This window comes from Helobdella robusta, assembly GCF_000326865.2.
Source record: "Helobdella robusta unplaced genomic scaffold HELROscaffold_97, whole genome shotgun sequence".
NCBI classification, from domain to species: Eukaryota; Metazoa; Annelida; class Clitellata; order Rhynchobdellida; family Glossiphoniidae; genus Helobdella; species Helobdella robusta.
In genome coordinates, this window is record NW_008705551.1 from 174,678 (window position 1) to 188,828 (window position 14,151).

Sequence of the window (14,151 nt, forward strand, 5' to 3'; positions counted from 1 at the left end):
TCAAACTAAACACTAAAAACTGAACTAAAAGCACGAAGAAGATGATGGAAATTGGTAGTAAAAAACCTAAGATGAGTGTGATAATCAGTGAAAGTGGCGATTCCAATATAATTGGTAGGCCTTCGTGTGAAAGCGATCCATGGCAGAAGCATTCGGATGTTGTCGTTGATGATGAAATGAAATTTGAGCCTAATGACAGGTTGTTTGTAATCTGTAGCACTTTTTTTACATCTAAAATTTTGTTAATATGTGTAAAGACAAAGCTAGTATTTTTATTCATATTTAATTTTATTCAATTAATTTATAGCCTTCTTACTCACCCAATGCCGATGACTTCTAATTACAGCAAGCCTAATCCTAATAAATCGTTACAACACTCAAAGTTAGCATAGTCATTTTTTTTTAATATAATTAAATTTATTTTTTGACTGGCAACTCTTGAAAATAGCCAGCTTATCCAACATCATTTAAAACAGGAGCGTTATAAACAGTTTTGTGACATGGCTGGGTGTGAGCGATGATGTATATGAAAAAAAAGTTGTCGAAAAATGGAAGGAGCACATTAGGAGGAGAAGATGTAACAACAGACTTGTCGGCCAGTACAGGGACGACCTCTATTGCGATGACGTTTTTGGGGGGTCCAGTGTCCACGTGATGCCCAATGTGGTCCACTACAACCGATCTAACAATGCTTGTAATATCGTCGATCCCTTATCAAAAAATATCAGGTTAGTAGGTTTGTTTTTTTGGTGTTTTTTAGTTTTTTTTTTAAATAAATTTATATAAATATTTTAATTTATTTGTGTAAAATCATGTAATTTTGTTTTTATTTGCACAATTATTGTCTAAAATATTGTAAATGCAGGCCTATGGCAAACAGGCAAATATCAAAAATCTCGACTACAAGTTCGAGTCGAAGGGCTATGAGACAGTACAACCCCATTCGAGTGGGGGCCAAGGAATCTGTTTTCAAGATGGCCTTCATTGGCATTAAGCAAGCTGTTGTTAGTTTTTTGGTTACATTTTTGCTTGAACAAAATGTTATTTTACTAGATAGAGTGTCATTTTGAATTGGGTTGTCAACCTTCTCAACACACACACGCACGCACGCACGTACATTGATCTTGTCACAACTTTTCCTTATTATTTTATTACTTATAATTTATCATTATTCGTAAATATTTTAATTTTATTTTTGTATTTTCCCAGACACCATCAGTTAAGTTAGACACAACGTACTCATTGCACAGGAGAAGCATATCCATGCAACAGATCAAGCAAGATGTCAGTTTTATTATAAATAATTATTATAGCTATAATAATATTTAATTATATTATTTCACGATTGAGATAATTTTCGTGAAATTATAATTGTATGTATTTTAGAGCGACCACAACACAAACTCTACAATAATACAAAACGAACACATGAACTAGATTCCGCATGCAGAAACGTCGACGATGAACACAACATCGGATGACGTCATCTTGGACGATGTTTTCTTCAACGAGCCAACGCCCACTTCCTCCATCCTCGCCCCTTCCATATACAACCCAAAGAAACAAAGCAACATCCATCCACTGAGTCTTCACCATATTGAAAACCATAACATCAGGCAACAGCTTTTAGTCGAACAGAAACTAGAACAGCAGCAACTACAGCAGCTGCAACATGACAAACATCCAAATGAAGATGGCGTTGATAATAGTGGTGGTGGTGGTGGTGGTGGTGGTGATGGTAGTGATCATCTTTTGCATAATCATCATCATCATCATCCCTTTATACAATTGCAAGTACAAATAAATATGTTTATCTCATAGAGTTGTGTTGTTGCTATTAATTATTATTATTATTATTATTATTATTATTAGTAGTAGTAGTAGTAGTCGTAGTGCTATTAGTGGTAGTGTTTCAAGTAGTGGCACGCGCACACACACACACACACACACGCACGCACACAAACACAGATGCATAGTTGTACGTATGCACATATGTACTCTACATATACACAAATACATACAACTTCAAATATTTCTTTGATAATACATTCAAAGATTATTTATTAGTATCATTTAATTCAATTCACATTCAACAACAGCAACGACCCACAACAGCAGCTATGACACCAACAACAACGAGAGCTGTAAGAAATCAAAACTCTGTTACTATTGCAACTGCATCAGTAGTAACGCCATCGTCATTCAATCCGATGCAGCGAATAAATGATCGTATAATGGAACAATCTAGAAAAAGTTTATTGGACAGGAGAAATTTAAGAAAGGTAGCTATGGCAAATTTTCTGGCCGAAGCCGAGTATAGGAAGTCTAGATTGGATAGTAGTGTGAGAAGACAGCTTGATGAAATGGAGGATCATAGGTTGGTTGGTTGGTTAGCTGGCTGATTCAATAGTGGATTGGTTTGTTGGTTGGTTGGTTGGTTGGTTGGATGATAGGCTGCTGTTTAATTGTTTGGTTGGATGAATGAATGACTATTAACACGCGTCAACTACCAACCTTCAACAAACAGCCACAAACAAACAACTACACGCACGCAGACCTTACTTTACATGCTGGGTCACATTCGTCCAAGTTGTATGCTACCTCTTTGCCATTTCTGCTTACGACGTGGCACCTTTTGGTTTATCATTTAGCACCATTACGGAAGAGGTTTTAATGCCGAATTTGGCTTTAGAAGAATCCAGCTACGAGGAAGAGAATAATATGTGGTTTGGCTTAAGACAGGTTGTTATATTATTGTCAGTGAACTAGTTTTTTACAATTATATCAAATTTGTTTTTCTTCTTCTCTCTCTGTCTTTCTCCCGCACTATCTCTCTTTTCTTTCTCTCTCTTTTCTTCACTTTCTTTTTTTTCTGTTCTGAACTACCCTACCAACACGAACAGGCGGACTTAATCCACATGGGAGCCAAATATTCTCCCTGCATGCGGTCGGATGACGTCATAGAGAGCTACGTAGAGAGTGATAGACGGAGAGAGAGAGAGAGCGGGTGTTGTGTGAGGATCGACGGATCAGGCTGCTATCAGACTGACGAGGACAGCTGCTCTTTTCCATTCGGGAGAGAGAGTGGAAAGGTGTGGGGAGGGGTTTACTATTGTTTTATTGTTCTCATTCTTGTCATTATGTACTTCAGCTGCAGTTGTGATATTTATGGTGGTGATGTTTCTATTGGTGAGGATGAGAATGATGACAACGATGATGATGATGATACTGATGACGATAATCATGACTACCTCAGTCAAACACATTAGTCTGGAAGACATGGAAAAACAATGCTGGTCCATACAACCGATCCTCTGGTCCAGTCTGTCAGCAAGATCCGAGGTTTGTAAATTTTTATGAATGTATGCATGTGTATTTTTGTATGTATGTGTATTTTTGTATGTATGTGTGTGTGTGTGTATGTATGTATGTATGTATGTATGTATGTACGTATGTATGTATGTATGTATGTATGTATGTATGTATGTATGTATGTATGTGTATTGTACATAACAATACCGGCATCTAAAAAGGTATTGTGCAAAACCTGCCACACCACTTCATCAACACAGCTGGCCCGATGACATCATAGACTGGCCCGTACGTATTTATTTGGCTATTTTTTGTATTTTATTTAAAATAATTTTTGTAGAACTTTCAAGTTTTTTACGATTTGTTATAAGTAAATAAATAATTTTATTTATATAATAATAAAATAATTAAAATATTGTTTTTAAATTTCGCAAAAATAATTCCCAAAAAATGAAGGTTTGTGAGGTGCCGTACGGTTCCAACGATCTCCCACCCCACGACCACGACCTTGATCACATGACCTGTGACGTCACCGGTCGACCTTGTTGCGTGGGTGTCAAAGGTCAATGTATTATAACCACTAGGGAAGATTGTACGTTTAAGAGGGGGTACTATCACGATGGGTTGACCCTTTGTTCTCAGGTTTGTGGCTTTGGACTCTTTCTCTATTACTCACGTTCTTTCTCATTATCATTCTTTTACTTTCTCTTTCTCTCTTTTTCTTTCTCCGTCTTTGTATATGTATATGAGTATGTGTTTTTAAATTTTTGGGTTCTATTGTTACATTTTTATTAGCTTGCAGATGCTTTCTATACACTAGCTGGGTTGCCGTGTTATGTGTTTAATGATAAATTTGTGTGATACGATTTTCAATCTTTTAAATCTGAAATGTATTAATATTCAGGTGAACTGCTTGGAAGAGATATGTGGTATGGTTCCATTTCTCTACGAGGGCAGGCCAGATCAGATATACAGACTTTTCTTCTCGTTATTTGTGCATGCTGGGTTAGTTTGTTCATCCGTCCATTCGTTAATTGATTTGTTCGTTTGTTTATTCAAACATTCATTCATTCATCTGCTTGTGCATTCATGCATTCATTCATTCATGCATTCATTCGTGTATTCATTCATTGTCTATTTATTTGTCTATCTAGTACACATACACAGCATACAAACACACACATACGTCAAACAGGGTTGTACACCTCTTAGTGACGGTTGTATTCCAGCTAACTATTATGAGAGATTTGGAAAAATTAGCTGGTACTATAAGAATTGCCACCATTTATATCGTCAGTGGCCTTGGTGGTTGCCTCGCTAGCGTCATATTTTTGCCACATCTTGTAGAGGTTCTGGGTCGTTTGTTTGCGTATATGATTTTTGTTGTTGAATTTGCGTAACTTTATCATTTTTGTCTCATTCATAACTTATTTTCCATAATCATCGTCGTTGTTCTTACGTCTTTACCACTGATATCACATACATCTCCATCTATTACAAATGGACCATCATCTTCATTTTTTTTAAATTAGGCAGGACCGTCCGGCTCTCAATTCGGCTTGCTCTCCTGTCTCTTCGTCGAGGTCATCCAGAATAGAATGATATTGAAGCAACCCTGTCTGGCCATTTTAAAACTTTCGGGACTCATGCTGTTCCTATTCCTTCTCGGTCTTATGCCCATGATAGATAATTTCGCCCATTTGTTTGGTTTCCTGTTTGGTTTTCTATTGTCCTTCGTCCTATTACCTTATATAAGCATTAGTGTAGTGGATAAGAGAAACAAGTTGATGCTAATGATTGGTTGCTTTGTCGTTTGCGTCGGTTTAGTTCTAATTTTGTTGGTTGTTTTCTATCTAGGGCCTATTTATAGCTGTTCATTTTGTCATTTTATCAATTGCGTCCCCATCACTGATACGTTTTGCAGAAACATGAAGCTGATTAAGACTGTATAATAGTTAGTTAGATCGTGTGAGTTAATTTTTGTTTTAATTTTATCGTTTGTTTTTCATTTGTAATTATTTGATTTTATTAATTTATTGATCGATATTTTGGTTTGTCGGTTTATTTTAGTCTGTGTATATTTAATGATTTAATTTTTCTATCATGCTTCTAATCTATTCACGTCTTCGTTGTTGTAGTTTTTGAATTCTCTTTCATTGATTTAATTACCAATGATATTATTTTATATTTATTTGATAAATACGTGTTATATATATATATATATTCATTCATTTATTTTATAATTATTTAATTGTTTAATAATTTTCTCACCGATGTTTGATTAATTTTAGAATTTTTGTATTAATTTTTTAATCATTTGTTTTTCTTTCCGAAATGCATGCCACCTCTCCTCTCTCTGTCTCTCTCTGTCTCTCTCTCTCTCTTTCTCTCTCTCTTTCTCTCTCTCTTTCTCTCTTTCTCTCTCTCTCTCTTTCTCTCTCTCTCTCTCTCTCTCTCTCTCTCTCTCTCTCTCTCTCTCTCTCTCTCTCTACCAACGAAAAGTATTTAAACTTTGCTTTGTATTCTACATTATGACGTAATGAACGTGACATAATTTTCATTTTACGTCATTGGATGACAGCTTTGTGACTTTTGACATAGTAATGTTTAACATACTTATCACAGCTCTGTCATGATTGGATGTATCAAATAGATATTTATGTTTTTTAAATTGAAAATTATATTTATTGCCGTAGCTAAATTATTTTTATACTTCATGCTTATTCATCAGGATGTTTTTTTAATGTTAGGTTTATTTAATTGCATCTGACAAATATTGCTTGCACACAATTTTCTTCATTTTGAACTATATACACACACATATACATACATTTTTTCATTTTAAACGATATATATACACAATACACACACGCATACATATAGCCTTCATATCGTGCTTTTCTCTGCATATATAGATATTTATTTGTATGTTAGTTTCCTACCTGTTAACTGAATTTATTTTGTTATCAAACAACACTTTCTGCAAGAGGATATATTTTTATGAATCGGTTATATGTATCATATTCTACGACATACGTGTCTATACGTATGTAACAATTTTATGTATCACATATGCGATATATTCGAGCAAATTACAAGCTACGGCTTGTTGAATTCTCCCAAATTGCGACCGTTGGACGTCAAGAAACGAATTATAGTGCGTCACTGTCCACTTTTACATCTGAGACGTCATCAGTTGTTGACATTAGTTAGACCTAACCATTATACATTTTTACGTGTCTGCAGGTTTCTTGTTTGTTTAATTAATTAAAGGTAGCCAGTTAGTTGATTTATTGATTAATTAGATCGCCGGTCGATTTTTAAATAAATTTTCAAAATTTAATCTGACAATCGCTAACTCGATTAAATTGATAGTTTAATCATTTATCATAGTCACTGTTGTCAACCCACCATCTTCAGCCTGTGGCAGATGAAAGTTTAAATAAGAAAATTATTTTAAAATTTACTTTACACAAGTTGTTTCATTTTTGTTGGGCCCTTCTAAACATTCAAGGTAAGACTGATACATGTGTGTGGTAAAGTTTAGTTTTGAGCTGACTCTTTCTTAATTTAATTTAATAATTAATATTAAATTAAAAATTAATACTTTAAAGATTTTAATTTAAGACAGGAGTGTTTGTTTTGTGTTTTATCATGAATATAAATAAATAATGCCTATAGAATATATGTTGTATAATTTATTTAATTTATATATAAAAAAACGTTTTTATTAATAGATTTTTCAACTTATAAAAATGCAATACCTACTGTTACAATATATAATAATTACAAATTAATTTTGGTCAAGATAAGAAGTAAGTATGTGACATATAACATATATAATTATATGTTATCAGTTATACATAGACATACGTATATTAGCAAAACAGTACATGTTGGATGTTGTACGTGTATACATATAGTATACAAACAGTGTTGTATGTCATATACAAGAATTACATATAATTTTGTACACTGCTTGTAGTACATGCATCTACCTGTCATAATGTAAAGTTGATCAAGTCATGTACACTATGCAAATAGACACAAATATTATTTATCTAATGTATAAAAAAATCAATAATACAATTGACATATGCTCATTGCTTATATATGTGTAGATAAATATATATATATAATGTAATTATAATGTATAGCAAAACATAACCAAAATTCTCATTCAAGATATATAAATATAGGAATTTTGATCATATAGACTGGTATTATTGTATTTAATCTGTCTAGTTAGTAAAAGCCTGTTGATATTGAAATGTACTTAATTGCATTGGTTATAATAATAGTATCATATTGCTTATAATTATTTTTATAGTTATTAATTTTAGTTATTTAGTTATTTTTTTATCATTTTCCCTGCAGCTGAATTGGTTCCAGGCAGCCACATCGAAGATGACTGATTCCAAATATTTCACGACGACCAAAAAGGGTGAAATATTTGAGTTGAAGTCGGAGCTGAACAGTGAGAAGAAGGAACGAAAAAAAGAGGCAGTGAAAAAGGTCATAGCATCTATGACTGTCGGGAAAGATGTCAGGTTGGGGAATTTTTTGTTTCTAAAAATATAATTATAAAAATTGTAAGTAATAATTATGACTATAATTGTTTTAAAATGTTTTTTACTCTTCAGCTCTCTCTTTCCTGACGTTGTCAACTGCATGCAGACAGACAATTTAGAATTGAAGAAATTGGTCTACCTGTACCTTATGAATTATGCAAAAAGCCAACCTGATATGGCGATTTTGGCTGTCAATACGTTTGTTAAGGTAGTCTTTTAATTAACATTAATGATAGCATGAACCTGAAAATCCCTTATAAACGGCCAAAACCACCAACAAACATTACAAACAACATCCCACACAGGACTGCGACGATCCCAATCCACTTATCAGGGCACTAGCAGTTAGGACGATGGGATGTATCAGGGTGGATAAAATAACTGAATACCTCTGTGAACCTCTGAGAAAATGCCTGAAGGATGACGATCCATATGTTAGGAAGACCACAGCCATTTGTGTGGCTAAGTTGTATGATATAAATGCTCAGCTTGTTGAAGATCAGGGCTTTCTTGATACACTAAGAGATCTTATTTCTGATTCAAATCCTATGGTTTGTTCGTTATTGTGTTTGGATGTTTTTGTGTCTGGCTGTTTGGTCTTCAATTTTTTGGATTAGTATTTAGGGATGGATTGTTGAAATAAGATTCTGTTCAGTTTGTTAATTCATCAACATTCATTAAATAATTCTTGTCACTGACTCATCCCTAATTCACAACAAACAGGTAGTGGCTAATGCAGTAGCTGCCATAACGGAGATCATGGAAAACCCAAACAACACCTCACACATAATTGAATTCAACACACAGACAATCAACAAGTTATTGACAGCTCTTAATGAATGCACTGAGTTAGTTGTTGTTGTTGCTATCTTTAACATTGTTAATGTTTTTTTAACAAAACTAATATCTTTATAATTGACGGATAAATATTTTATGTCTTTAATAAGTAATAATTTTATAAAATGATTTTAATCGCAAGGTGGGGCCAGGTATTCATTCTTGATGCCATTTCAAGTTATGAGGCTAGAGACGAGAGGGAAGCTCAGAGCATTTGTGAGAGAGTTGCACCTAGATTGGCTCACGCAAATTCAGCTGTTGTTCTTTCTGCTATCAAGGTGTGTCTGTCTTTTTATGCGTGTATGCGTATATTTGTGTGTGTGTGTGTGTGTGTATGCGTGGGTGTACTTTAATCTAAATATTTTCATGAAATCAGGTGATAATGAAGTTGATGGAGATGATGGACCCGGGCAGTGACATGTCAGTCATGCTCATCAGGAAGTTAGCTCCGCCCCTGGTTACTCTTCTGTCAGCTGAAGCTGAGATTCAATATGTAGCGCTTCGCAATATTAATTTAATCGTTCAGAAAAAGTGGGTTATACCTGTGTGGCGTTAATACTTCACACGCACACACATACGCGCGTACACACACACACACACGTACCTCAAAATAACAGGCCAGAAATCTTGAAGAATGAAATGAAAGTATTCTTTGTTAAGTACAATGACCCCATATATGTCAAGTTAGAAAAGTTAGACATCATGATCAGACTGACCAGCCACTCTAACATTGCTCAGGTTCTCGCTGAGCTCAAAGAGTGAGATAGTGATGTCCTTCTTTGTTGATGTGTTTGTAAGTGTGTGTGTGTGTGTTGATGACTGGTTATGCACGTGCAATATAGATGAAAGGATTTGTTGGTTTAGATCGCGGCGTCTGAACTTGAATTGAAGGTAGTTTCTGCCTAGCAGATGCATGCATAGTTTTAATGGTTTCATTTCAGTAATGTGTTAGAGAGATTTAACATCAGGGCCAAAAAATTAGCAATAATAGTGCAATAAAATGCGACGAACGTATTACTCAAAGGTACGCCACAGAAGTGGATGTTGACTTTGTCCGAAAGTCTGTGAGAGCCATTGGCAGGTGCGCCATCAAGGTGGAACAAGCAGCCGAACGATGTGTCGCCACTCTGCTTGAGCTCATCCAATCAAAAGTTAACTATGTCGTACAGGAAGCAATCATCGTCATCAAGGTGAATTTCTTCACTCAAAGTCGGGTCTTTGTTATGAATTTAAAGAAATTTATTTAATGAATCTTAACTGATTGATTAGCAATTAAGAGGTTGTACGAATAAATGATTGAATTCTTGAGTTTTCAAATGCGTGGTTGAATGAATTGCTTATGGATGAATGAATGATTGAGTGAATGGATGGATGAGTATTTGAGGGAATAAATGAATAAACAAAAATATATCAGGATATCTTTAGGAAGTACCCCAACAAATATGAAGGAATCATATCGACATTGTGTGAGAACTTGGATACTTTGGACGAACCTGAAGCTAGGTTTGTTGGTGTATATAAATTTCTTCCAGCCATTTTATGAAATATATATATATATATATTCACACATCATCATCACATGATCGCCTTTTCATCACGTGACCACACAAGAGCTTCAATGATATGGATAATCGGGGAGTATGCTGAACGAATCGACAATGCAGACGATTTGCTGGAGAGTTTTATTGAGGGATTTCATGACGAGAACACTCATGTCCAACTTCAACTTTTGACGGCCACTGTCAAACTCTTCCTCAAAAGACCGTCTAATACCCAGGAGTTGGTACAGCAGATTTTAAGTTTGGCTACTCAGGTTTGTGATTGATTGACTGCTTGCCTGCTGTTTGTTTTTACATGTGTGTTTATTTCAAATTCTTCAATCTTAAACATCAACTACCCTACACGAGTTTTGATATTAAAGTTATATTAAACTTCACAAAACCATTCAAACACATCTAGGACAGTGACAATCCTGATCTGAGGGACAGAGGCTACATCTACTGGAGGCTACTCTCGGCCGATCCGGCAGCTGCGAAGGAGGTGGTCTTGGCCGAGAAACCCTTGATCTCCGAGGAGACCGACCTCATAGAAGGCTCCTTACTTGATGAGCTCATTTGCCATATTTCCAGCTTGGCGTCTGTCTACCATAAGCCTCCCAACACGTTTGCCGAGGGTCGGAATGGTGGGGTTGGGTTCAAGAGGTCCCTGCCTGCCAGGTCTGTTGTTACTGGTGAAGGATGAAGATGAAGAAGAGGATGATAAGGAAGATGATGAGGACGAAAATAGAAATGATGATGAAGTCTGTACGATGATAAAGAGATGACATCACTTTTTTTCTTCCTCCGCAGGTACAACTCTCAAGACGACAGTCCAACGCAGGATATGACGTCATCGAACGCTGCGAACAACTACAACAACCAACAGCAGCAACAACAACAGATGGCTAATGTACATTCTGATAACTTAATTGGAGACCTTCTGGACATAAACAACTCCAATAATAGCTACATTCCACCCAATCAACAACAGCAACAACAACACATAAGTGATAATATCCTTGACCTACTTGGAGATGTTAGAATAATAATTGCTATAATTATTTGAAATATTTATGAAATAATTTATCTTTATTATAATTTTTTTAAAAATTACAGCTTGGTACTCCTACGCTGATCAACCAATCTCCATCCATCCATCCATCATTCATTCCCGGCTTGGAAACGTTTCAATCATTGCCAGCCAGCAGCCAAACTGTTAGCATTATCAATAATAATAATATTTATTTATATTTATGATTTGTTTATAATTTAATTTAAATAATTAAAAAGCTATCGTTATTAATTATTATTTCCAATTTATTCCAGGTATGGTTAACAGTAAGCAAGGGTAAAGGATTGGAAATAAGTGGGAGTTTCGCCCGAAGGAATGAGATAATTAGCATGGATATGACGTTCAATAATCAATCCAGTCAACCTCTACATGGATTTGCCATTCAGCTGAATAAGAACAGGTAAGAAGAGGAACATTTTTTAGAGGGGTTTTCTTATTTGTCTACTGTGTGGGATGTTTTTTTGGTTTTATCGACGAAATTTGTAATTTTGTTTTATCTATGGAGTTTGGATTTTTTTTCTTTTCAGATAAAGCAAGTTGCGTTTGTTTATCATATACATATATATTTTTATAACTTATTATTTATTTTTTATTTTCGGATCAGTTTTGGGATAGTACCCTCCCAGCAAATCAACATCTCCAACCCTTTGGCCCCCTCTCAATCCACATCAATATCTCTCCCACTGAACACCAACGGTCCTATGCAGCAGATGAATCCACTGAATAACCTTCAAGTACATTTCAACTTTAATTAATAATACAATGGGATACAACCGATACAATACAAATATATTCAATACAATGCTATAATGATATAAGATACACTATACAAGAAACAAAATACACATAACTCAATATGGTATACAATCATGATACAATACAAGATACAATAAACAATTATACACATTGAAATACATACTCAGGTTGCCATAAAAACGAACGTCGAAGTTTTGTATTTCAGCTGTTTGTATCCGATACACATTTTATTCACTGAAGATGGCAGAATGGACAAGAGGACGTATCTGGCTACTTGGAAGGTTGTTTGTATTTGCCTGTATTGCTTTGTTTTTCTGTCTGTATACTTATTGTAATTGTCTGTTTCTATGTTTATTCGCTATGATGAAGATTGTGATGATCCAGGATCGTGATTATTACGACTGATTTTTTTTATAAGGTCAAAGTTTTGGAGATAATGATTTTAATAAAAATTGATCAGTTTAATTATTTTGATTAAATTATTTATTATTAGTTTATGTTACGGACGATTCATTCATTAACTCAATCATTCATTTTATCAATCGTTCATTCCATCAATCAATCGTTCATTCCTTAAAGGAAATACCGGTAAGTGATGAGGTTCACCATGAAGTCGATGGGGGAATGCTTCTAACGTCTGGTCAGTCAGTTAATCGGTCAATCAGCAAAAGGATGAACGAATGAATGATTGTTTGGATGAGTCGAATGAATGAATGGATCTCATTCTTTAAAACAACAAGTTTATTGACCAAAAACACTTCACTCCATAGAGAAAATTTGAAAAATTTCGTTTTTTTCCATAAATTAAAGACAAGCATTCAACACACTTTTGATAAATCAAAAGTGTGAACTTTCATACCCACATAGATAAAATACAAGAGAAGTTAGAACGCGCAAACGTTTTCACTGTAGCAAGGAGGAATGTAGACCAACAGGAAATGCTCTACCAGTCTATCAAACTGACCAATCAGGTCTGGGTTCTCATCGAGGTCAAGGTCGTCGCTGGGGTCATCAATGTTAGTGATTAGTACCTGAAAAATTTGTCTAACTAAAGATATAGCTAAACTTATATATACATATATATATATGATTAATATTTTAACTAGATGACAATAACTGAAACAAATAACTTGTTAACAGGTATCAATAAAATCACGAGCTACGGAAGTTTATCCATATATCCAACAATCCTTTGATATCATCTTGAAAGCTTGATACTCTGAACATTACCACTGTAGTTGATACTATAGGATTGAACACTATACTGCAATGATCACAGTACGAATGATAGTGCTTCTACTACTTGTGAATGATACCGTTGAATCATCATGATACTATCGATAATGATATTATAAATAATACTAAAATATAGATACGAACGTACGTTGTATGTAGATTAGATATGTGTAATGTCTGTATTGCTCAGACATTAATGTCTGTAATGTCATACTCCAAATCGATCGAAAACTTAACCTGTCGTTTTTGTAGAATCAAATGTTCATTTCAAACAAATCTCTCTAATTCTTGCTTTGAAAAGAGAGAGAGAGAGAGTTAATTTTTCCCGATTTGAATAACTGTTTATATTATTCACTTATACATATACGTGCCCAAGTGTATGTGTTAATAATATTCATTGCATGTGTGTATATTTACGCGTGTACGCTTAGACGATGTGGAAATGATTCGGAGGATTGGCGCATCTCATGATTGAAATATTATCGCAAACAAAATCAGTGCCACGCGCGAAAAAGTTATTTCCGCAATTTTTGTAGATGTATCAATCGATACATACATACGTACACACATATATATGTTGGTAATAGACCATAATTTTTACAATATTCTATAAATTCTACCGAATGTTTGGCGTTGATATGTTTGTAGTTCGTTTTTTCGATTTTTTTCACTAAAGTTTTTTGGTGAACGTTTAGTTTATTAAAATTCAAAATAAACTTATTTTTTTTTTTTATTTGCAGCATGAATTCGAAAAATAAGTTTATTAAAATTCAGTTTATTAAATTTAGTTTATTAAAATTCAAAATAAACTTATTTTTTATTATTTGCG

The 14,151-nt window shown here is 34.4% G+C and overlaps 2 protein-coding genes across 2 annotated transcripts in view; both read left to right on the top strand.

Moving 5' to 3' along the window:
- Positions 1-2,234: 2,234 nt before the first annotated feature.
- Positions 2,235-5,264, top strand: HELRODRAFT_91247 (hypothetical protein; the record flags this gene model as incomplete). Its single annotated transcript, XM_009033739.1, has 9 exons — positions 2,235-2,377; positions 2,556-2,742; positions 2,904-3,084; positions 3,270-3,342; positions 3,534-3,600; positions 3,769-3,954; positions 4,217-4,317; positions 4,508-4,661; positions 4,845-5,264. The coding sequence occupies 9 exons, from the start codon at positions 2,235-2,237 to the stop codon at positions 5,262-5,264; spliced, it is 1,512 nt and encodes a 503-aa protein (XP_009031987.1).
- Positions 5,265-7,719: 2,455 nt separating this feature from the next.
- Positions 7,720-14,151, top strand: part of HELRODRAFT_187670 (hypothetical protein) — a gene marked incomplete at its 5' end in the record, with an annotated part of 7,000 nt that continues 568 nt past the window's right edge. Inside the window, 19 exons of the mRNA XM_009033740.1 lie at positions 7,720-7,862; positions 7,956-8,091; positions 8,189-8,434; positions 8,607-8,731; positions 8,863-8,998; positions 9,097-9,251; positions 9,338-9,478; positions 9,745-9,910; positions 10,135-10,223; positions 10,332-10,533; positions 10,680-10,936; positions 11,069-11,294; positions 11,375-11,473; positions 11,549-11,730; positions 11,935-12,064; positions 12,254-12,367; positions 12,666-12,726; positions 12,954-13,102; positions 13,227-13,898. Of these exons, the coding sequence (XP_009031988.1) occupies positions 7,720-7,862; positions 7,956-8,091; positions 8,189-8,434; positions 8,607-8,731; positions 8,863-8,998; positions 9,097-9,251; positions 9,338-9,478; positions 9,745-9,910; positions 10,135-10,223; positions 10,332-10,533; positions 10,680-10,936; positions 11,069-11,294; positions 11,375-11,473; positions 11,549-11,730; positions 11,935-12,064; positions 12,254-12,367; positions 12,666-12,726; positions 12,954-13,102; positions 13,227-13,301 (2,832 nt within the window). The 3' untranslated portion in view covers positions 13,302-13,898. The remainder of the gene's footprint in view (positions 7,863-7,955; positions 8,092-8,188; positions 8,435-8,606; positions 8,732-8,862; positions 8,999-9,096; positions 9,252-9,337; positions 9,479-9,744; positions 9,911-10,134; positions 10,224-10,331; positions 10,534-10,679; positions 10,937-11,068; positions 11,295-11,374; positions 11,474-11,548; positions 11,731-11,934; positions 12,065-12,253; positions 12,368-12,665; positions 12,727-12,953; positions 13,103-13,226; positions 13,899-14,151) is intronic.